At 42.8% G+C, this 25,144-nt stretch overlaps 1 protein-coding gene across 2 annotated transcripts in view; it reads left to right on the top strand.

Annotated features, from left to right (window-relative positions):
* Positions 1-25,144, top strand: part of LOC126299236 (spindle assembly abnormal protein 6 homolog) — a 232,667-nt gene that overhangs the window by 183,522 nt on the left and 24,001 nt on the right. For both annotated transcript variants that reach the window (XM_049991022.1, XM_049991023.1), the window contains one exon: positions 13,813-13,973. In XM_049991022.1, the coding sequence (XP_049846979.1) occupies positions 13,813-13,973 (161 nt within the window). The remainder of the gene's footprint in view (positions 1-13,812; positions 13,974-25,144) is intronic.

Here is a 25,144-nt window from a genome sequence, read left to right as displayed (position 1 = left end):
TGTTTGCATCCAAGTTTCCTGTGCTGTGTTCTCTCCCTCTGTAGGTTCAAGGGTTTTGCGTAAATACTTGATGCATGGGACTCACTCGATTTTTCCATACTTTGTGGTCAGCTTTTAAGTAATATGTTTTGAACAGATGTACTTAGTTTTTGGAAGGATATGTAGAGAAAAATTCTTTCAGCCATTTCCTTGGGAGTTCACATTTATTCAGTGACTCGGCTGTGATAGCTCACCAAGACATTTGGTTATAATTTTAGGTATTCAAAGTAGTGTGGTTTGTCAATAGTTTTGGTTTTTAATTTCTTTTTACTTACTCTTGTAATATTTTGTCCGAAACCAGATTAAAGAAGATAGGTGAAAGATTGTATTCCTGCCGTACACCGTTTTCATTGGAAATGATTCTAATACGTCGCCCACAAATTTTACTTTGGAGGTTGAATTATGGAGTGTTTGTCTGATGGAAATTAAAGTTTTGGGGGTAGGTTCCTATTCTTCAAAGATGATAAAAAGGGATTCCCAATTGACTGAATCATAAGCCTTCTTAAAATCGGCAGAGAAGCATATAATCAGACCTTTCCTTTTTGTAGAAATTATTTTTGCCTTGTATAGCTTTTCCCTTTATGTCTTTATTGCATCTTCATTGTTTATCTAATCTGTTTAAGAGTTGTCAAAATTTGTCATATCTTCAAGTCTCTTGTCCTAGTTTAACATTTAGTCCTCCAGCATAGCCACCTGCTTCATCCACCATTACTTAAGTTTTCTTTTTCTTCATTTGCATTTTGTAGGTACCAGCTATCTCAAGTTCCAAATTGACGTATACAGTGTTTTTCTTTGCTTTTTCTTAAATCTGCTGTATTATTGAGTGCTGCACTAAGTTTAGTTCTCACATGCCCGTGCTTCTCCGAAAATCTGACTGATCCTTTCATAATGCACTTTCAATTTTCCTTTCCACATTTTGACTAAGTACCTTTGTCAGTGAAGCTAAAAAACAAATCTCAAGTCCTACTTAAAATGGGACTGATTTCTAAGAACTGTGTTCTCTAAACTGATGACAGTGAAGTTCATAGAAGGCTTAGCTGTGTAGAACATAAAAAAAGACCTACAAGGGATTTTAGGTCCAACAAACAAATCTATCAGTAATATTTGGTGTGATGAATAGCAGCTTCCTTGATATGTAGAAAAATTATAAGTTGATGCAGATGTGTAGGACTAGCAATCCTGTAATATTCAGGTTAGTGGTGTGCTGCTTGACACAGTCATGTCGATTAAATATCTAGGCATAATGTTACAAAGCTATACAAAATTGTATGGATACATAAGGTTTGTTGCAGGGAAGGCAAATGGTTGAGGGATGGCTGACTTTTGTTTATTGCCAGAAATCTAGAAAAATGTATCTCATCTATCATAGAGACCATGTGTAGAACACAAGTGTTATCCATTCTTGAATAATACTTGAATGTGTGAGATTCCCCACCAGGAAGGTGGATTAAAGGGAGACATTGAACCAAGTCCATGCACCGTACAGTGGCTTACAGAGTATGTATGTATGTGTGTAGATGTAGATTTAATGGGTACTAAACTAACATTGCCCCATAAATATGTAGTGATGTATGTTAATTTCCTCTGAGAAATGCACGTAATTTCACTTCCAAGACATTAAAAACATTGGAAACATCATAAAGGAAATACATCAAGTAGGATAGCAATTACATTAGAATTTCTAAATGCTATCATAATTTGGTATACTGAAACGTGGAGTGACCTGGCAGTTTATGGGGAGCAGTTGAGGGAAGCGACAGAATATGCGAAATAGAATAATACTATGTACAACTTAAAGACCTAAGTACGACAAGCCAGATGTGATATAATCCAAGAAAATTGGTCTTAACTCCCAGATATAGAGTTTAGTGGCAGTAATATAAATTACCATAAATGTGCAATACAAGTATAGTAATAAAAGTCTTATGTAAAGGCAAGAATAAATATATTAAAAAAAAAGTCCAAATGGACCTCAAAGGACCAATGGAACCGATCGGCCGCCATGTCATCCTCAGCCCTTAGGTGTCTCTGGATGCAGATACAGAGGGGCATGTGGTCAGCACACTGCTCTCCTGGCCATTATCAGTTTTCCTGACTGGTGCTGCTACTTCTAAATCATGTAGCTCCTCCATTGGCCTCACAAGGGCACACCCTGCTTGCCAACAACACTTGGCAGACACGAGGAGTGACCCATCCAAGTGCTAGCCAAGCCCAGCAGCAGTTAACTTTGTTGATCTGACGGGAGCCAGTGTTCCCAGTGCAGTGAGGCCATTGGCAAAAATGAATATTATCATACAAATTCAAACATGTATCTCTGAATATTTGGATTTCATCTAAGTGTCTTATCTTTATATTGCCCATAGGTTAATTACCTCAGCTTCTCGAAGCCTACCAATAAAATAACACTAGTTGCACCAAGGCATAAACCCCATCATGAAGTTAATTTCAATGGCATGTAAAATATACATTCCATAAGACTAGAATAAAAATCAAGGCATTAGCACATTTTGCAATGGACAATGGGAAGGGGGGGGGGGGGTGGCTGAATTGAGCTAAAATTTATAGTCTCATAACACATTACAAGTAAAAGTAGAGTATACGTATAATGACAAAATGGTGTTGCTACCCCAGTCATAGAAATTTAGTTGAAATTTTATTCAATGGTATTGGCAGAAAAAGAAGTATATTCCCAAAATACAATGTACATTGCCATTAAATTAAAAAATTTTTAGGCATAGGACATGAACATAATGAAGTGAATGCAAACCATGTTCCATGTTCGGAGTTAATGGATTAAAAATTCAATTGAACACATCATAAATCTTGTTACATGAACTGTAAAAAAAATGCCGTTTGCTTTCCAACATAAACAGTACCTACTCTCTCTCTCTCTCTCTCTCTCTGTCTCTCTGTCTCTCTGTCTCTCTGTCTGTCTGTCTGTCTGTCTGTCTGTCTGTGTGTGTGTGTGTGTGTGTGTGTGTGTGTGTGTGTGTGTGTGTGTGTGTGTGTGTGTGTGTGTGTGTGTGTGTGTTATCTTTGGAAAATCTCTAGTATTAAGGAGTATCATGCATCATTGTCAGTGCCGTCAAAATCATCATCATCATCATCATCGACAACTACAACTCAACATTCACTGATGGATAAAGCCCTACTCTAGAATTCCTCATGTATTTCAGTTTTCAATTAAAAGTATCTGCATATTTCTCTTGTGTGTTTTCTAATATCATTATTCCATCTTCCAGTTGGTCACCTTCTTGCTCTTTCCTTACCTCTTGAAATCTCCCAAAAACCTGCCTTTGCCTTCTACTATCTATTCTCTTTGTCCTGACCACTTCCAATTTATTTTCATTATAGGCATCATTATGTCTTCCGCCCTAGTCTGTTCTCTGGCCCACGTTAGTTTCCTGCCGCCGCCACCACCACGACAGTAATCATCATCATCTTCGTTGTCATCGTCATCATCATCTTCTACTCAAAATTTATTTATGGATAAAGCCCTACTCAAAAATTCCTCATGCACTCTGAGCAACTCTTCATTTTTGAATGGTTCCTGCATTAAAAGCCCTTGTCTCACTGTAGTAGAGTGATACAGATAGCACACACTGGCTGTGAATTGTTTCACATAATTGTAACCTTGCTGTAAAAAGTTCTGCTAAAGGTCAACAAAAGAACTGCAGGAAAGTTCTACTGCTTTGTTTATTTCCTTTCATGTTCATGTGATCATTGTCTTAAACTGCTATAAATAAGAATCGTCATAAACTGGTTGTATGACTTCATTGTTAATTTGTACTACTTTCTATTTGATATGTTAATTATACATTTTTGTGTTATCATAATTGGTGTCCAGCACTATTTTCAAAATTTTCCATTCATTTTTTCATTTGTTATTGGAGTTAACTTGAACTAATGGCAAACTGTACATCGTTAGCATAATGAAGGGTGTTCAGACATAATTCATTAACACAAATTACTACCTCATTTCCCTAGTTTAAACATCTGAAAATGTCTGTTGGAGGTTTTGAGAATAGCTGTAGTGATACGGAATCTCCTTCTCTGCCTCTTCTGTAAATTCTGAAATTTCTCACAATAGTGATGTAGTGTAACAGAAGTTCTGTAGTATTGATGTACACTGAGTCAAACCTAACATGTAACACACATTTTATTTTATGTGTGCATCGAGATACTGAAACAAGCTCTTGAAAAGATGACTACAGTGATATAACACTTGTTATACAGTATTGACATTGAATTTTTTCACAGAAGTATCAGATCTGTTGTGCTATAAACAACACCAAAGGGGCTCTTATGCCAGGCTTTTGTTGTTACACGTAACTAGAAGATACTGCTATGCTATTTGGATAAAATTTATTTTCTCTTGACCCTATTTTATGTGAGACAAATACAAGCTCATGTACAATTTTTGTAAATGCAACTACATGCAAATCAGAAAGCATTTGAAGAAACTATTTCAAATGTGTGTACCCCACATGGCATTGTTTATACTGTAAGAGCTGATTCAGATCGTCTTGTCATTCAGTTTCAGCACTTTCATGCCTATTTATGAGAGAAGTTTCAACATCAACATAACAATTGTTAAATCACTGTACTTTTATTTTGTAGAGCTTTTGAATGCCATTAAAAAAGTAAAGTGTTCCATTAACCATATTGGCTTCAATATTCAGTAAACTCAAGAGTTACGAATGTTTTTGTTGCAGCAACATTTCGTGTCTCTCTGCATTCTATCATTTGTTATAAACCTTGCTTCGATGTCTTGAACCATTCATGAAATAAGGTGGGTCTTACATCTTTTGTGAGTCACCTAGTCTATTACTCATTATACTGACATGGGTAGAGTCTGTGCTTTGTTTCTCAATAGCAGCTAATACAGATTTAGCCCTTAATCTTCTCCATTACTTCTGAAGGATAATTTTATTGCTGTGTTCATAGCTCATAAAGAATTGGTTTTGGAATGATACAGTCAACTTCTTGTTCTACATACATGCTCTGCAAGCCATCATACAGTTCATGGCTGAGGGTACCATGTACCACAGTACATCCCTTTTCCTGTTTCACTTGCAAGTGGAGCAAGGGAAAAATGGCAGTTTATACGATTCCATACAAGCCTTTATTTTTCTTATTTGTGTGGTCATTATGTGAGATACACATTCGTGGCAGTGGGCTTGTTCTGCAGGATTTCACAATTGTCTGCTCTCTAAACTTTCTCAGTAGTGTTTCATGGAAATAACATCTCCTTCCTTCCAGAGATCCCTACTTTAGTTAAAGGGGCATTTCCTAAATATATGCATCTTGATAGAATCTACTGGTAACAAATCTACCAGCACATCTCTGAATTGCTGCAATGTCCTCCTCCAATCTGACATGGTAGGGATTCCAAACATTGAAGCAATACTCAAGAACAAGTCACATTAATGTCATGTGTGTGGTCTCGTTCATCCCTTTTCACCCTAGCCTTGCACGCTCATGCGGATTTAGATTTAAATATGACTTGGCTCAATTGCATCACTTTTCTGTGGCCCTCCAGACTGCAATGATTGTGTGATTTCCCAGCTTCTGTTTGGCAGCAGCTTTGTGCCATATTGTGATCACCAAAGTGCAACAGATTATTTCAAACTTTAATGAGAAGACATAACCGTGCGACCCTGAGGTACATACTATATATATTCCTGCAGTTCATTAGTTGAAGGCAATTCCCACATTATTTTTAGCTGTGAATTTTTCATCTAACATATATAAGGTGTCCAAACAAATGCAGGAAGTGCCAACTGGATTTTATACATGTTCGTATTTTGAGTAGCATGATCATGCTATGATTTTCAGAACAGACTATCACTATGAGAATATTTTCAGTATTTATTTTATGGTTTGTAATTTATGAAAATTGGTGCATTTCAAATAAAGTTTTAAAAATTTTTCTGCGTATTCTCCCAGTGAATATAAGTTTACCATTCCCCTTCCCTACAATCGGCTTTATGTGCTCATCTCATTTCATGTTGCTTTGCACCAATTATGCTTAGAATTCAACAGACCTGACAGAGTCAAGCAGGAGATAACTAATATCGTGTTCAGACAATACAGGATTGTTTTTCCTACACTTTTTTTTCATTAACTTACATTTTCCTGCATTTACAAAAAGCTGTCATCTGTGACACCAAATATAAATTCTGTGGTCTTTTTCTACAGTCACTCAAAGATGACACTTTGCTGTACACTACAGTATCATTAGCAAACAGTCACAGATAGCTGCTTCCTCTGTCTGTCAGATAGTTTATGGGTGTAGAGAACAAGCACTTATGCTTTCCTGGGGCAGTCCGGACAACACGTTTGTCTCCAATAAATGCTCACCATCTATGGAAATGTACTGGGTGCTATAACAGTAGGTCATCTGTTATCAAAATAACAACTTGACTGAACTACTTTACTTGCTCATGCATGCCACCCTTTCACCACTAAGGTGTCCGTAACCCCCCCCTCCTTGTGTTGCCTTCACCCACACATCAAGAGTTGCCAACAATAGTAACTAAACAATTAGCACTATGTGGCAGTCAACTAAGCTTATGATATAAAATGCCTAAATGTAAAGGTGTTGTCCTGTGTGAGAGAGCAATATGAGTAGCTTAAGAGACCACTCACCAAAAAGAAGTGTTGAGTTGTCAATATGCGCACACCACATGCAAGAATAAAATGGGGCAGACACAGAGGGAGGAGGGGGGGGGGGGGAGGGGGGGGGGGGAGAGAGAGAGAGAGAGAGAGAGAGAGAGAGAGAGAGAGAGAGAGAGACAAACAAGATGTATATGACCCGGGACAACTGGGAGATCCGGGAAAAACCTGGGAATTTTTTCATCCGGGAAAAAACCGGGAATTATTTAGAATTCCGGGAATTTTTCATCGTTATAGTTTTCAGTTAAATTTTTGTAATTTTGACAGGTAAGAACTGTTAATCTAACAAAGGATAGTACTGTATCCCACTACTGCAGAGTCGTACTTCAACAATAAAATATAAACGAGAAAAAAATTAAAATAACTTAAATTGTAAACGAAATGCGCCATATAAAACGATGACACATAGTCCTCATGCAAGCGTCTGCCAACAGCAAATGTATCAAAGGCTTTAGGAAGACTATGCAATACTCCATAACAACAAATTCTCTCCGATGAGCGTGAAGAACTACTGTTTACATTTGATTCGTGTTAGCAGTTACGAGGGGGCTCATGCATGTGCACTGTTGAGTTGCTTTTGAGTAGTAGAATCTCCCCCTTCTGGCCACAGGAATGTGGCTGTTGGCTGTGCAAGCAGTCATAGCAAGCAGCTGGATGCTACTGGGAAAAGGGGGTGCCAAATTCATATTCTCGAGGAAAAAAAATCTTGTTTCACAAAGCGCCTAGCATCCAGCCCACGTTGATTTATATGACTTTGAAACGCATCCCTGTTGGTGTTTGAACATGTTTTAAATTCATTTCTGATTGAATCATAAGTTGAGTTTTGAATGTGTGCATAGTGTATGTGATGTCTCTGCCAGGGGAATCCCCATCGCATCTAGAAATAAACTTTCCTCAGACAAAAGGGGATGAGGCTATACGAGCTGAGTGGAGTAATGCCGAACGGATGAATGCCAATCGCTGTCGTATTATGTGGTTGATTGGGTTTCCCAATGATCAGTGTTGTTATAATTACTAACGAAATCCATAGATTCAGTCTACATCTACTACATCTACATTTATACTCCACAAGCCACCCAACGGTGTGTGGCGGAGGGCACTTTACATGTCACTGTCATTACCTCCCTTTTCTGTTCCAGTTGCATATGGTTTGTGGGAAGAACGACTGTCTGAATGCCTCTGCGCGCGCTCGAATCTCTCTAATTTTACATTCGTGATCTCCTCTGGAGGTATAAGTAGGGGGAAGCAATATATTTGATACCTCATCCAGAAATGCACCCTCTCGAAACCTGGCAAGCAAGCTACACTGCGATGCAGAGGGCCTCTCTTGCAGTGTCTGCCACTTGAGTTTGCTAAACATCTCCGTAACGCTATCACGGTTACCAAATAACCCTGTGACGAAACGCGCCGCTCTTCTTTGGATCTTCTCTATTTCCTCCATCAACCCGATCTGGTACGGATCCCACACTGCTGAGCAATACTCAAGTATAGGTCGAACGAGTGTTACAAAAAGCCACCTCCTTTGTTGGTGGACTACATTTTCTAAGGACTCTCCCAATGAATCTCAACCTGGTACCCACCTTACCAACAATTAATTTTATATTATCATTCCACTTCAAATCATTTCGCACACATACTCCCAGATATTTTACAGAAGTAACTGCTACCAGTGTTTGTTCCGCTATCATTTAATCATACAGTAAAGGATCCTTCTTTCTATGTATTCGCAATACATTACATTTGTCTATGTTAAGGGTCAGTTGTCACTCCCTGCACCAAGTGCGTATCCACTGCAGATCTTATTGCATTTCGCTACAATTTTCTAATGCTGCAACTTCTCTGTATACTACAGAATCATCCACGAAAAGCCGTATGGAACTTCAGACACTATCTACTAGGTCATTTATACATATTGTGAAAAGCAATGGTCCCATAACACTAATCCGTGGCATGCCAGAGGTTACTTTAATGTCTGTAGACGTCTCTCCATTGAGAACAACATGCTGTGTAATAAATAAATAAATAAAAACCAAAGGAAACACTACACATATTATATCTTAGCTTGATTCTACTGATAGTGACAAGATGTGAAACTGTGTAGCTCACCATGAACATGGGGTGTAGATAATGCTGTTTACAAGTGGTTTACACAAAAAATATCACAGAGAGAACCTATCTCTGGTCCCAGTCTGCGTGATCGGGAGTTCAATTTAATGAAAATTTTGGAGGGCCATCGAATTTTAAAGGAAGCACAGGCTGATGAAATCTCTTGTAAGTCAAGACACATTGTTCGTGAGCTTCAGATACAAAGAGAAAAATAATCTGACTCTTCATTAGCCAATTGTTTCAGAATCAAGCTAAGAGACATACTGAGGGAAGAAGATTATGATCTCAAAAAAGGTTACAGTGCTGTCAAAACTGGGCTCAATTGTAAATATTTGACAAGGAAAAACTCTAGCTTCATCTCTTGGATTAACAGCACCTGATCCTAAAATTAGCAAGGATTGTGTTACTGCTTTGGATTCTACTGGCATCCACTGATTGCCTGTGCTCGTCATTGGTAAAAATGAGAAACCAGATGGTTTCAGACACTTTCACATATCTGCAGTGTCCACTGCATACACCACACAAAAGAAAACCTAGATTTATCCTATCGTTTCCACAGAATGGTTTGTGGAAGGTGGTATACCCTCTGTAAAGGCTCATTAGTTAAAGAATGCCAAAAATGAAGAAAACATTACAATTCCTTGACAACGCAAGAACTCATTCATAATTTGACATCTTAAAACAGTAAGGATGAGTTCATAAAAGTAATGTTTCTTCCACCAAATGTAACCTTCTCCATATAGCCCAAGGACCAGGGCATTATTGAGACCTCCAATGGTATTATGGGAAAAAATAGTCACAGGTTATTGTTAAAAAGACAAGAGGAGGAAGAAGAAAGTCTTTTAAGAAAGCATAAAAATATTGATTTGAAATATGAATCCTACATCAGTGGAGCAGTATGTGTTAGTGTAAAGGAAAAAAAATTTGAAAAAAGCCTGGAGTTAAATTTAGGATATGATTGAAAGTTCCCAAACTCTAACTGAAAATGACAAACAGAATTATATGCCCCAAATGCTCAATATGCTAATAGAACTTGATTGCCTTGAATGTGAAGATATGGCTTTCAGGAATGGATGAGTGCTGATGATGCAGATCTATGACATCAAATCATACCACCTCTCTCTAGACCTCCTCTTGCCCCGTCTCTCTCTGCCTCCTCTTTCCACTCTCTATGTCCATGTGCTCCTCCCCCCCCCCCCCCCCCCCCATAAATCAGTCAGCTAACAGGGGAGATTCCCATTTACATATTACATTTTTATTTATATATTGTATATTAACTATAAGACTATAAGACAAAAAAGATGTACCACATCAGTAGATGTGATATACATGTACAGGCAAACAAATAAATGATTACAATTTCAGAAAAAATGGGTGATTTATTTAAGAGAAATATATTCACAAATTCAGTAAGTCAATAACATGTTATTTGGCTTTGCATTGATTGACAGAGTTGTTGGATGTACTGCTGAGGGATATCGTGCCAAATTCTGACCAGTTGGTGTGTTAGATTGCCAAAATCCCAGCCAGTTTCCCCTTGTGTTTCCTACTCAACTGCAAACAGTGATTTGTAAAAACTAATGCTCCAAACGTTATTATTTGTGAGAGATCCAATGATCTTGCTGGCCAAGATAAGGTTTGGCTAGCATGAAGACCCTCACCATATGCAGGTGGGCATTATCTTACTGAAATGTAAGCCCAGGATAGCTTGCCATGAAGGGCAACAAAACAGAGTGTAGAATATCATTGATTTACTGTTGTGCTGCAAGGGTGCCGCAGATGACAACCAAAATGAAATGAAGTTGTACCCCATCACTCCTGGTTGTCAGTCAGTCTGTATGGCAGGTGACAGTCAGGTTGGTGCCCCAACACTATCAGGAGCATCTCCAGACACATCTTTGCTGGTCATTTCCATCTGGAACTGTATTGACTGGAGAAAAATTGTCTTCAGTGATGAGTCCCAATGATGAGCAAAGACATGTCTGGAGATGCCCCAGATAGTGGTGGGATATGTGGTGGTCTCGGGTGACGTTTAGTTTCATAGCAGAACGTCCATCCAGCAAAGCAGTACGTAGATGCTACAGTTCTATACCCATTTTGTTGCCCTTCAAGGCAAGCCATCTTGAGCCTACATTTCAGCAAGATAATGCCTGCTTGTGCATGGTGAGAGTTTCTACTGCTTGTCTCTCCACTAGCCAAACCCTATCTTGGCCCGTAAGGTAGTCATATCTTTTCCCAGCTGAGAACATTTGAAACATTCTGGGCAGGGCCCTCCAACCATCTTGGGATTTTGATGACGTAATGCATCAATTGGACAGAATTTGGCATGATATCCCTCAGGAGGACAAGCAACAACTCTGTCAATCAACACATTACATCCCCCACAGACATCTTGCAAGGTGGTAACGCTGGAGAAACTTCAGGAAGAAATAATACTGGTGCAAGAAGCAGCCTCCACCATACATCTTGATATGGTTTGCAGAATACAGATGTAAAACTAGATAGCAAATGACAATTTTAAATCTTCACTTAATTGTCCCTCAATTTTTTGGAATAATTAATTTATTTTAACCTCGTTTATACACTGAGGTGACAAGTCATGGGACAGCAATATGCACATATACATATAGCAGTAGTATCACATACACAAGGTATAAAAGGGCAGCGAGTTGGCAGAGCTGTCAATTGTACTCAGGTGATTCATGTGAAAAGGTTTATGGCATGATTATGACCGCACAACAGGAATTAAGACTTCGAATGCGGAATGTTAGTTGGAGCTAGACACAAGGGCATTCCATTTTAGAAATTGTTATGGAATACAATATTATGGAATCCATAGTGGTAAGAGAGTGGCAAGAAAATCAAATTTCAGACGTTACATCTCACCACGGACTATGCAGAGGCGGACGGCCTTCACTTCATGATTGAGAGCAGCAGCATTTGCATGAAGTAAAACAGAAATCGATGTGGAATGTACAATGAATTTATCCGTTAGGGCATTGTCGTGAGCTTTGGCATTAATAGGGTATGGCAGCAGAAAATGGTGCAAGTACCTTTGCTAACAGCAAAACATAGACTACAGTGCCTCTCCTAATGTTGCGACCATTTCATTTGGACACTGAATGACTGGAGAACAGTGGTCTAATCAGATGAGTCTCCACTTCAGTTTGGTAAAAGCTGGTGGTGGTGTTTGTGTGACGCAAACCCTACGAAGCCGTGGACCCAAGTTTTGAACAACACACTGTGCAAGTGGGTAGTGGCTCCATAATGGTATGGGCTGTGTTTACTTGGAATGACCAGAGGGCCTCTGGTCAAACTTAATTTATCATTGACTGGAAAAGGATATGGATATGTTCATCTATTTGGAGGCCACTTGCAACTAGTCATGGAGTTCATTTTTATGGATGATTATTTGGCATCTCACCGGGCCACAACTGTTTGCGATTGGTTTGAAGAACATTCTGGACAATTTGAGCAAATCATTTGGCCACCCAGATCGCCTGATACGAATGCCATTGACCATTTATGGAACATAATAGAGAGATCAGTTCGTGCACATAATCCTGCAGCAGTAATACTTTCACAACTATGGATGGCTATAGAGGGAGCATGGCTCAATATTGCTGCAGAGACTTCCAGTGACTTACTGAGTACATACTGTGTCAAGTTGCTGCATTATGCTTGGTAAAAGGGGATCTGACACAATTTTTAGGAGCTATCCCACGACTTCTGTCACTTCAGTTTACCTTCTCATGTATCAGGCTCAAAATTTTTACTTTTATTGGTGTTGTATCATAATGATGAAGTGAAGTCTAAATAACTCCATGAAAAAGCTGCTGCCTTCACACCTGTGACTACACGCGTACTCTAAGGAATAGCAGTACCCCTTCCAATTATTCTACCATCAACCCAGCCAGTTTCCCCTTGTGTTTCCTACTCAACTGCAAACAGTGATTTGTAAAAACTAATGAAACATGAATATACTGCCTAAAATAAAATTTGGTAGTGAACTACATTCATGTTGATTTTATGTATCCAGTTAACATGTTGATTTTATGTATCCAGTTAACCCCCCTTCATACTCTATATCATCAACCTGCACCAGGACTAAGCCCCATCTCCTCCACTACCAAGACTCCACCACTTGCTGCCTCCCCCTCCCCCCTCCTACCTCCTTGCAGTCACTTACTTTCCCCTGTTTTTGTGAACTTGGCCACTACCACCCCTTCAAACTCCAATTCTGAACCTGGGCACTTACTCTGTCTTTCCCTTGCTTCAAACGTGGCCATTTACTGCCCTCTAATTTCCAGCAATTTAGGGAAAGACTCAGAACAGTATGATTTGTGTGTCAGATATGACAGCTGATGCTTCTTCTTCTTCTTCTTCGGTTGTGGCAAACTTGTCACATGTACATTGCCAGTGGCCTGCTAAAGGCAATAATTTTCTGTCCTGGTGGGTGTCTCAACAATTCATAACTTGTCTGTGCAGTCTTCATTATACTGATTCCCAAACACAGTTGTTACCTCACTTTTCTGGACCTGGAATTTGATGAGGAACCATGATTGTGTGGTACTACTTAGGATTATTCTGGTTTTTTTCATCAGTACTGCTTTGTGCTCATGTCACTCGCAGTTGTAACTCGCTCTCTCTAATATGTTTTGTCCATCTACTTAGCATCACTCTTGGTCCATATGCTATGTCAATGGCTGTGATTTGCTTAGTTTGCATTTGGTTATGACAGTCCTCCCCACCCCTGTTCTTCGGAACCTGCCATTTGCATGTTCCCACTTCCCGTGACCTGGCTACTTCAGACCCCCCCCCCCTTATGATCTCCACTCCAGGCAGCAGGCACTGTCCATTCCTTCCCTACTCCCCCCCCCTCCCCCCCCCTCCCCCCAGTTTCCCAGGATGCAGCCCAATATACATTTTCATATTTGTGTTTTTGTTATTTTGCCATTTTAATAGTGTAATTTTCTTCGTATGTTGCAGTGATTTCGTATTTGACGAAGCAGGTGAAGAATACAAAGCTATCTGATCCCAACACAGGACTTCATATGACAAGCAGTGCAGCTCTGAAACAAAGTAGGCTACCACTGAGCCACCAGCATTCATATGTGCCTACACCCTCTTCATCCGACACACTTTCTCTGGTCAGTTTCGGAAACGTTCGGTTTTCCGCAGTACGGTTCTGCATAGTTGTAGAATGTCAATATATTTTAGTAAATAGAAAAATAATAGAAACAGGGATTAAGCATCTGTCCTTAAACAAATAACAGTAGAAAGCAAACTTCACAAATTTAGTCATACTTTAGTTTTATATATATATATATATATATATATATATATATATATATATATATATATATATATATGCTGAACATGAAGTTTTAGAATTTCTGTATACCTTAGTTTTCTTGTTAGCTCAATGTCTATACTTCTAAAAATACTAGTGAATCTGGCAGTGCTTCACAATTGCTAAGTATGTATGGGAATTGGATATAAATCCTAATTTCTTTCTTCTCCCTCTTTGTCAGTCTGCTGTTCATGCCTCCTCTCTCTCTGCCAGTCTCTCGCTCCTGCCCCCGTCTCCCCCCCCCGTCCCCCCCCCGTCTCCCCCCCATCTCCCCCCCCATCTCCCCCCCCATCTCCCCCCCGTCTCCCCCCCGTCTCCCCCCCCGTCTCCCCCCCGTCTCCCCCCCCGTCTCCCCCCCCCGTCTCCCCCCCCGTCTCCCCCCCCCGTCTCCCCCCCCGTCTCCCCCCCCGTCTCCCCCCCCGTCTCCCCCCCCGTCTCCCCCCCCGGTCTCCCCCCCCGGTCTCCCCCCCCGGTCTCCCCCCCCGGTCTCCCCCCCCGGTCTCCCCCCCCGGTCTCCCCCCCCGGTCTCCCCCCCCGGTCTCCCCCCCCGGTCTCCCCCCCCGGTCTCCCCCCCCGGTCTCCCCCCCCAGTCTCCCCCCCCGGTCTCCCCCCCCGGTCTCCCCCCCCGGTCTCCCCCCCCGGTCTCCCCCCCCGGTCTCCCCCCCCGGTCTCCCCCCCCGGTCTCCCCCCCCGGTCTCCCCCCCCGGTCTCCCCCCCCGGTCTCCCCCCCCGGTCTCCCCCCCCGGTCTCCCCCCCCGGTCTCCCCCCCCGGTCTCCCCCCCCGGTCTCCCCCCCCGTCTCCCCCCCCGTCTCCCCCCCCGTCTCCCCCCCCGGTCTCCCCCCCCGTCTCCCCCCCCGTCTCCCCCCCCGTCTCCCCCCCCGTCTCCCCCCCCGTCTCCCCCCCCGTCTCCCCCCCCGTCTCCCCCCCCGTCTCCCCCCCCGTCTCCCCCCCGTCTCCCCCCCGTCTCCCCCCCGTCTCCCCCCCCGTCTCCCCCCCCGTCTCCCCCCCCGTCTCCCCCCCGTCTCCCCCCCCGTCTCCCCCCCCCGTCTCCCCCCCGTCTCCCCCCCGTCTCCCCCCCCGTCTCCCCCCCCGTCTCCCCCCCCGTCTCCCCCCCCGTCTCCCCCCCCCGTCTCCCCCCCCGTCTCCCCCCCCGTCTCCCCCCCCGTCTCCCCCCCCGTCTCCCCCCCCGTCTCCCCCCCCGTCTCCCCCCCCGTCTCCCCCCCCGTCTCCCCCCCCGTCTCCCCCCCCGTCTCCCCCCCCGTCTCCCCCCCCCGTCTCCCCCCCCCGTCTCCCCCCCCCGTCTCCCCCCCCGTCTCCCCCCCCGTCTCCCCCCCCGTCTCCCCCCCCGTCTCCCCCCCCGTCTCCCCCCCCGTCTCCCCCCCCGTCTCCCCCCCCGTCTCCCCCCCCGTCTCCCCCCCCGTCTCCCCCCCCGTCTCCCCCCCCGTCTCCCCCCCCGTCTCCCCCCCCGTCTCCCCCCCCGTCTCCCCCCCCGTCTCCCCCCCCGTCTCCCCCCCCGTCTCCCCCCCCGTCTCCCCCCCCGTCTCCCCCCCCGTCTCCCCCCCCGTCTCCCCCCCCGTCTCCCCCCCCGTCTCCCCCCCCGTCTCCCCCCCCGTCTCCCCCCCCGTCTCCCCCCCCGTCTCCCCCCCCGTCTCCCCCCCCGTCTCCCCCCCCGTCTCCCCCCCCGTCTCCCCCCCCGTCTCCCCCCCCGTCTCCCCCCCCGTCTCCCCCCCCGTCTCGTGTAAAGTTGTGTAGTCATCTGTTCTTTGTTTATTTCTTTCAGATAGTCTTTGTATGTTACTGACAGTACAGTTAGCCTTCTGCCGCCGAGCAGTGTGCAAGTAGCATAATTACTGCATTTACTGGGCAAGCTTGTATTTTAATAACTGTTTAAATGTTGTGTCGAATTGTTTGTGCTCTCTGTAGATTAGTTCAGACGTTCTTTGCACAACAGTATTTAGCATGGATAGGGACTGCGACTGCTGTGTTCGGATGCGGGCTGAGTTGGCATCCCTTTGCTCCCAGCTTCAGGCAGTGTTGGCTTCGATCACACAGCTTGAGGCTGTTGCCAATGGGGATCACTGTGGGGGTCCGGATGGGGGTTTGTTGGGGGCAGCCAGCTCGTCCCATGCATCTCCCAATCGGACTATGGCTGTGACTGCCCGGGATACTGCCCGCATTGAGGCTGACCCTTCACCCATGGTAGAGTGTGAGGTCGTCTCGAGGTGTGGCAGGGAATGGAAGACATTCCGGAGGGCTGAATGGAAGGTATCTCCAGTTAGTCTGATGAACCAGTTTGAGACGCTGTCTCTGGCTGATACTGATCTTCGGCCGGACATGGCTGCTTGTCCTGTTTCAGAGGTTGCCCCTCAGTCTGCAAGATTCGGGTGGCCACAGAGGGTGGGCTTACTGGTAGTTGGTACCTCCAACATCAGGTGCGTAATGGGGTTCCTTAGGGATATTTCTGCAAGAGAGGGGAAGAAAACTAATGTTCACTCAGTGTGCATATCGGGGGGAGTCATTCCAGATGTGGAAATGGTCCTTCGAGATGCCATGAAGGGTACAGGGTGCACCCATCTGCAGGTGGTTGCTCATGTCAGCACCAGTGATGTGTGTTGCTATGGATCAGAGGAAATCCTCTCTGGCTTATGGCAGCTATCTGATTTGGTGAAGTGCCAGGCTCGCTAGCAGGATGAAAGCAGAGCGCACCATCTGCAGCATCGTCGACGTGACTGACTGTGGACCTTTGGTACAGAGATGAGTGGAAGTTCTGAATCAGAGGCTGAGACGGTTCTGCAACCGTGTGGGCTGCAGATTCCTTGACTTAGGCCACAGGGTGGTGGAGTTTCGGGTTCCTCTGGATAGGTCAGGAGTCCACTACACACAAGAGGCAGCTACATGGGTAGTAGGGGTTGTGTGGCGTGGACTGGATGGTTTTTTAAGGTTAGATAGCCTTGGGCAAGTACAGAAAGGGCGACAGCCTCACAGGGTGCGGGGCAAAGTTAGGACATGCGGGGACCAAGCAGCAATCGGTATTGTAATTGTATACTGTCAAAGCTGTGTTGGTAAAGTACTGGAACTTCAAGCACTGATAGAAAGCACCGAAGCTGAAATCGGTATAGGTACAGAAAGCTGGCTGAAGCCAGAGATAAATTCTGCTGAAATTTTTACAAAGGCACAGACAGTGTGTAGAACGGATAGATTGCATGCAACCAGTGGTGGTGTGTTTGTCGCTGTTAGTAGTAGTTTATCCTGTAGTGATGTAGAAGTCGATAGTTCCTGTGAATTATTATGGGTAGAGTTTATGCTCAACATCTGAACTGGGTTAATAATTGGCTCCTTTTACCGATCTCCTGTCTCAGCAGCATTAGTGGCAGAACAACTGAGAGGAAATCTGGAATACATTTCACCTAAATTTCCTCAGCATGTTATAGTCTTAGGTGGAGATTTCAATTTACCAGATACAGACTGGGACACTCAGATGTTTAGGACGGGTGGTAGGGACAGAGCATCGAGTGACATTATACTGAGTGCACTATTCGAAAATTACCTCCAGCAATTAAACAGAGAACCGACTCGTGGAGATAACATCTTGGACTTACTGATAACAAAAAGACCTGAACGTTTTGATTCTGTAAGCGCAGAGCAGGGAATCAGTGATATAAGGCCGTTGCCTCATCCGTAAATATGGAAGTAAATAGGACTACAAAAAAGGGAGGAAGGTTTATCTGTTTAGCAAGAGTAATGGGAGGCAGATTTCAGACTACCTAACTGATTAAAATGAAAATTTCTGTTTCGACACTGACAATGTTGAGTGTTAATGGAAAAAGTTCAAGGCAATCGTAAAATGCGTTTTAGACAGGTACGTGCCGAGTAAAACTGTGAGGGATTGGAAAAACCCACCATGGTTCAACAACAAAGTTAGGAAACTACTGCGAAAGCAAAGAGAGCTTCACTGCAAATTTAAATGCAGCCAAAACCTCTCAGACAAACAGAAGGTAAACGATGTCAAAGTTAGCATAAAGAGGGCTATTCGTGAAGCATTCAGTGAATTCGAAAGTAAAATTCTATGTACCGACTTGACAGAAAATCCTAGGACGTTCTGGTCTTAGGTTAAATCAGTAAGGGGATCGAAACAGCATATCCAGACACTCTGGGATGATAATGGCATTGAAACACAGGATGACACGCATAAAGATGAAATACAAAACACCTTTTTCCAAAGCTGTTTCACAGAGGAAGACCGCACTGCAGTTCCTTCTCTAAATCCTCGCACGAGAGAAAAAATGGCTGACATCGAAAGAAGTGTCCAACGAATAGAAAAGCAACTGAAATCACTCAACAGAGGAAAGTCCACTGGACCTGGCGGAATACCAATTCGATTCTACACAGAGTACATGAAAGAACTTGCCCCTCCTAACAGCCGTGTACCGCAAGTCTCTAGAGGAACGGAAGTTTCCAAATGATTGGAAAAGAGTACAGGTAGTTCCAGTTCTCAAGAAGGGTCGTCGAGCAGATGCGCAAAACTATAGGCCTATATATGTGACATCGATCTGTTATAGAATTTTTAGAACATGTTTTTTGCTTGTGTATCATGTCATTTATGGAAACCCAGAATCTACTCTGTAGGAATCAACATGGATTCCAGAAACATCAAGCAATCGTGTGAGACCCAACTCGCTTTATTTGTTCATGAGACCCAGAAAATAATTAGATACAGGCTCACAGGGAGATGACATTATACTTGACTTCTGGAAGGCGTTCGATACAGTTCCGCACTGTTGCCTGATAAACAAAGTAAGAGCCTACGGAATATCAGACCAGCTGTGGGGCTGGATTGAAGAGTTTTTAGCAAACAAAACACAGCATGTTGTTCTCAATGGAGAGACGTCTACAGACATTAAAGTAACCTCTGGCATGCCACGAATTAGTGTTATGGGACCATTGCTTTTCACAATATATATAAATGACCTAGTAGATAGTGTCGGAAGTTCCATGCGGCTTTTTGCAAATGATGCTGTAGTATACAGAGAAGTTGTAGCGGTAGAAAATTGCAGCGAAATGCAGGAAGACGTGCAGCGAATAAACACTTGGTGCAGGGAGTGGCAACTGACCCTTAACATAGACAAATGTAATGTATTGCGAATACATAGAAAGAAGGATCCTTTAATGTATGATTATATGATAGCAGAACAAACACTGGTAGCAGTTACTTCTGTAAAATATCTGGGAGTATGCGTACGGAATGATTTGAAGTGGAATGATAATATAAAATTAATTGTTGGTAAAGTGGGTGCCAGGTTGAGGTTCGTTGGGAGAGTCCTTAAAAATGTAGTCCATCAACAAAGGAGGTGGCTTACAAAACACTCGTTCGACCTATACTTGAGTATTGCTCATCAGTGTGGGATCCGTACTAGGTCGGGTTGACAGAGGAGATAGAGGAGATCCAAAGAAGAGCGGCGCATTTCGTCACAGGGTTATTTGGTAAGCGTGATAGCGTTACGGAGATGTTTAGCAAACTCAAGTGGCAGACTCTGCAAGAGAGGTGCTGTGCACCATGGTGGTACTTGCTGTCCAGGTTTCGAGAGGGTGCGTTTCTGGATGAGGTATCAAATATATTGCTTCCCTCTACTTGTACCTCCCGAGGAGATCGTGAATGTAAAATTAGAGAGATTAAAGTGCACATGGAGGCTTTCCGGCAGTTGTTCTTCCCACGAACCATACGCGAACGGAACAGAAAAGGGAATTAATTACAGTGGCATGTAAAGCGCCCTCCACCACACACCGTTGGGTGGCTTGCTGAGTATAAATGTAGATGTAGATTCCATAGTACTAAAAGAAGTGTTATTTTTTTGGCATCTTATGAGAAGCATGTTAGGTACACAGTCCACTTGATCAGTCTTCCATACACCATACTGAAGGCGAGTGTGAAAGCTTACCAGAAGTCTCACTGTGTGTGTCTTAAAATGTTGCACTAATGATGCCAGAACTCTCTGAGAGGCAGCTGGGTTAATCACAATATTACATTGATACTCATAAAGAGATTCTTGCTGCATCAGAACCTCTTCAGCATTCTTCATGTGATAGATCCAGTGCTGAACTGTCTTAGTAATTATGCCATATATTTGACTAGTCTGTTGATGAGCTGATAGCATTTATTGTTGCCATTAATACTTTCCCAAGCCCAGACACGAGGAGGTGGCAGTACGTCGGTGGTAATTATTTTGCCTGTTCGTGTCTAAAGTCCCAGTATTTTTAGAACAACAATGTTCTTGCTTATCACTGATGACAGCATGGGTTTCACGAAATCTTTCTGTACCTAGTCATCCTGCAGTATTTTGATTTATTGTCTTCATCTTCATGCAGAGTGCGAAGTGCTTTTTATTCATGCATTGTTGTATGTGTTTTCAACATCATTGACAGGCTGATGAACCTGTTTATTTCCTGCCTTATTTCTTCTGCTGGTGATCATGAATGAATGACCTGTCTACATCATAGATCATTTGACACAAAAGTTTTTTGAATTCCATACCATGCCATAATGAAAAACATTATTATGGATAGACTAGCATTTGGGCCACCCTTACAGTGGCTTTCTTCTGGGTCTACTGATTATAAAGTTATATCATAAATCATCTTATATATTGCTACAGTTCTCTGAGCTTTAGCAAAACGTAGTGTTTTGGAGAGCTCTTCTGATACCTGTGCATATTTTACTCAAAATGAACTAGACATGATTGCTTGTACATTTATTCTAATTCACTGGTACCTCAACAAGTAACTTTCAATACGTACATTACAGTCAATGGATGCCACCTCATATGCTAATGGCAGTTGTGAAAATGATCAGATTATATGAGACAGTGAAACTGAATGTGAAGTGATCAAATGCAAAACAAAGCTCTGCCCACAAGGCCATAAAGCAGGATATGAAAAAAGGTATCTAGAAGTATATGTTCAGAAACACATACTTTTTGTTGTAATATGTGCTAGTTCTTGTGTCAAGACCAGTCAATACTCAGTGGTTTAGATTATCTTCCTGTTCACACTCCCCTGTGGGGACTCAAGGCTCTTTTGTGAGATTCCGGTTTCTGATCCTTTTGCTTTCTTTTCATCTTTTATTTTCAGTGTTTTTGGTCACCGTTTCAGGTTGTCGTCCTAGTAGTGTGAGCCAACTGAGAAAGAACATCTTACTTAGCATCTTTGGTGTGTGTGTGTGTGTGTGTGTGTGTGTGTGTGTGTGTGTGTGTGTGTGTGTGTGTGTGTGTGTGTGTGTGTGTGTGTGTGGTCTTATCCCTATTTCTTTTACTCAACAGTGTTGTCATCTTAATGCTACATAACCATCACTGTAGCCAGTCTGTGTTGTGGAGTTGTTATGCAGCCTTCTGATTGAGAACCCTGACAACACAGGACTCACACTTCTGATACCTGAGCTGCTTCCTTCCTATATATGCCTAGGTGTGGTTTCTTGTCATTCTGGAGCATCAGAACTCCTAGCAGTGGTTGCCATGCCAGAAACACACAAAGCTCCCAAAAACTGACCATTCTTCAACGACCACCTCTTTAGTTGGGAGTGCTTCCCTTATGCTGCTTCTTATGACCCTATGATCTTCCCTTCTCTGACTACCCTCTGGGAGGAGGGCCATACTAGCCAGGTTGCAGTGCAACCATTTCACAACTACCTGGTCTGCACCAGGAGTAACAGTGACACTTTCACCACCATCAAGCCATTATTTTTCGTAGAAACTATCGTAGACAGGTTCGGTGAAGTGTGTTCTTTGAGTAAGATGATGCAGTTTGGTTTACTGTTTATCAAAATGTCTTCTGCTGCCCAGTCTGTGGTCCTTAGTGCCTTTGACCATCTTGGCAGCATCCTGGTGTCCATTATCGCTCACCTGTCTTTAAATATGATTCAGGATGTAATTTTTCATCCTTGAGGAACTCCGAGCCAAACTGGCACATCTAGGCATTCGCTTTGTTTGGCATGGCATGTTCAGAAACATCATAAGAATAATTGCCTTGATACTGCTGCCTTTATTCTTGCATTTGAGGGGGACCAGCAGATTGGGAGCAGGAGAGGTACTAAAGGACATTTTAATTTCCACTGGCATGAATATAATTTGATGACACCCATTACAAAATATTACATGTTTGAATTCCACAGAGCAAAATACAGAGACGTGCAGTGGAAGAATGCTGTGTGAAGAGGCATGGCACTGCACTTCGGCACACTTCAAGACCAAATAACATGTCTTACGTTCCCTCGAACATGTGTGTGTTTTCGTTAAGTGATTTTGCTGTTTCCTCTTTGTTTATTACTCGCACATCAAATGAAAACAAATCAGATTTCTGTGGCCAGGAACTGTCAAGTGAATTAAAATACATTCACATAATTACAGAAGGCTAAAATATGTAGTTAGTTTCAGATTTTATTTTGTTTTCACTTGTCTGACAGTCAAGCGTTAATCGCCTTGCAGATCAACGAAGTTATTTTTGTCAGTTTGTTTCTGCTGAGGCAGTCAATGTATTTGAATGAAGTGTTTGATTCCCCACTGTTGGCTAGTTTCAGCTATTCGCTGCAGTCCAAGTTCACATTTTCATCTTATAGCATGTATGGGATTATGCCTTAATAAAGAACCAAACATGAGATAATACTGGTACTTAAAGAAACTTTACATCTGAATCTGGACATTCGAATGTGCACTTTAAGCTAAATGAGGCATTTTATTATGGTTCAAAAAATTCCCATGCTCTTGGAGTATAATCTCTAATATCCTGTTCCTTTCATTACAGAATGTAAGATCTTTTAATGTTTTACATGTACGAATGTATGGGCTTCCTGGGTCACTGTAGCGTGGCGACACAGGTTATCTGGCGCTCTCGGGCAACTATTGAAACGAATCTATTTCTAACAGGTTGCGAGAAAATATTCGGAATGGTTGTTTGGAAAGCGTTACTTTGAAAGTTAATTTCGTTTTACGCAAGATGAACTCTGTGCGGGAATGTTAGATGAATTTTTTAAATCGCAGAGCGTTTGAATCTAATTCGAAAAGCAAATTTTTGACGATGACTATTCAGAATATTTTTGAGCCCAGAAGATCAGACATTTATGTCGTTAAAAATTTTACTGGCACATTTGTGTGATGTATCTTAAAGTGTAACACGTGCAAAAAAGATCAACATTATGTGTGAGAGCTAAGCTTCTCTTGCAGCTTGTTAATCTTAGATACCAACATTATACGTGAAAGCTTTTCTTTTCTTGTAGCAACACTATGTATAGTAATTTAAACCATTACCTTTCCCTATTTGTGTGTTTGTGCTACTTATTACTGATGTTGCTATTGGGTGACTACATCACGTGTCCTATGCTCTGAATATCCGCTGTCATCGGCTGGTGAGATCGCTTGATTCGAGCTATGATTAGCTTACAAAAGCACATCGCAATCTCAATTTCAATTCTTCGGAAAGTAACATGTGGTGTTTGGTGGAATTCGAATTTATACTTTCGTAATACGAAAATATGCAGTGTACATCTTGCTACACATCAGACATCTTTCCAAAACTATGTTTTTCCCTCTGAGTTTTGTTTTGTGAAGTCCCGGGAAATTCTACGCCTGTGTATAAAACCACAACCATTGAAAGGATTGATAAGTTTTACAGTTCATAGGAAAAGTATGCTGTTACTTAACACGGAAAAAGTGTATTTTCATCTGGGAGAAAGTATATTTTTAACCAGGAAATCCGGGAATTTTTGTCGATCACGTATACTCCCTGTATTAATATGTAATTTCATTTACACCTATGAAACCGTCAGTGTGACATAATGGTGATAATTGAATGTTTCGTATGGGACAGTGGACTACAACATGTTGAGAATACTGAGAAGGAACAGGAAGATGATGAAATAGGTAAGAAACACTGCAGCAATCCAGAATGTCATCATGGCTACTATGACAGTAAAATGTAGAAAGCAGCAGTATGAAACGATACAAACTGACAAAACATGGATTAAAGAAAATCTCTGCTATATTCTTCCAGATGACGATCTAATTAGAAATTAACAGATAACAGAAATAAGCAGTGTCATAAGATAGGTACAGCCGAAAATTATGACATGTTGAAAATTTTATTAGAGACGTTTATTTAGCAGTGGATGGAAAAATAGATGGTGGCAATGTTGTTGCAAATTACTAGGCAAGTCTGTTACGAGAGGCTAGAAGACAGAGAATAATTACTGACTGCTATTAACATAATAACTGAAAAGTATATATGATGAGTAATTAAAACTCAAAATGTGTTAGCTTGGGTGTTTGATTTTTGGAATGAAAAGAGTACTAAATTGAACCAAGACACAACCAAGACAAAAGAAGTTTCTGAAAAAAATTGTTTTGGTGCCTGTTAGAAAGAAGAAAAGAATAAAATATTTATGTAAACAAGTGAGACTAGAGTTCAGTTCTTGTAAAATATGGTGTCATTTTACATTTGTAGTTGTTTTAAGTAATACACTCCTGGAAATGGAAAAAAGAACACATTGACACCGGTGTGTCAGACCCACCATACTTGTTCCGGACACTGCGAGAGGGCTGTACAAGCAATGATCACACGCACGGCACAGCGGACACACCAGGAACCGCGGTGTTGGCCGTCGAATGGCGCTAGCTGCGCAGCATTTATGCACCGCCGCCGTCAGTGTCAGCCAGTTTGCAGTGGCATACGGAGCTCCATCGCAGTCTTTAACACTGGTAGCATGCCGCAACAGTGTGGACGTGAACCGTATGTGCAGTTGACGGACTTTGAGCGAGGGCGTATAGTGGGCATGCGGGAGGACGGGTGGACGTACCGCCGAATTGCTCAACACGTGGGGCGCGAGGTCTCCACAGTACATCGATGTTGTCGCCAATGGTCGGCGGAAGGTGCACGTGCCCGTCAACCTGGGACCGGACCGCAGCGACACACGGATGCACGCCAAG

This window comes from Schistocerca gregaria, chromosome X, assembly GCF_023897955.1.
Source record: "Schistocerca gregaria isolate iqSchGreg1 chromosome X, iqSchGreg1.2, whole genome shotgun sequence".
Classification (NCBI taxonomy): domain Eukaryota; kingdom Metazoa; phylum Arthropoda; class Insecta; order Orthoptera; family Acrididae; genus Schistocerca; species Schistocerca gregaria.
The sequence above is the reverse complement of the archived record's forward strand: the minus strand, read 5'-3'. Positions and strand labels throughout refer to the sequence as shown.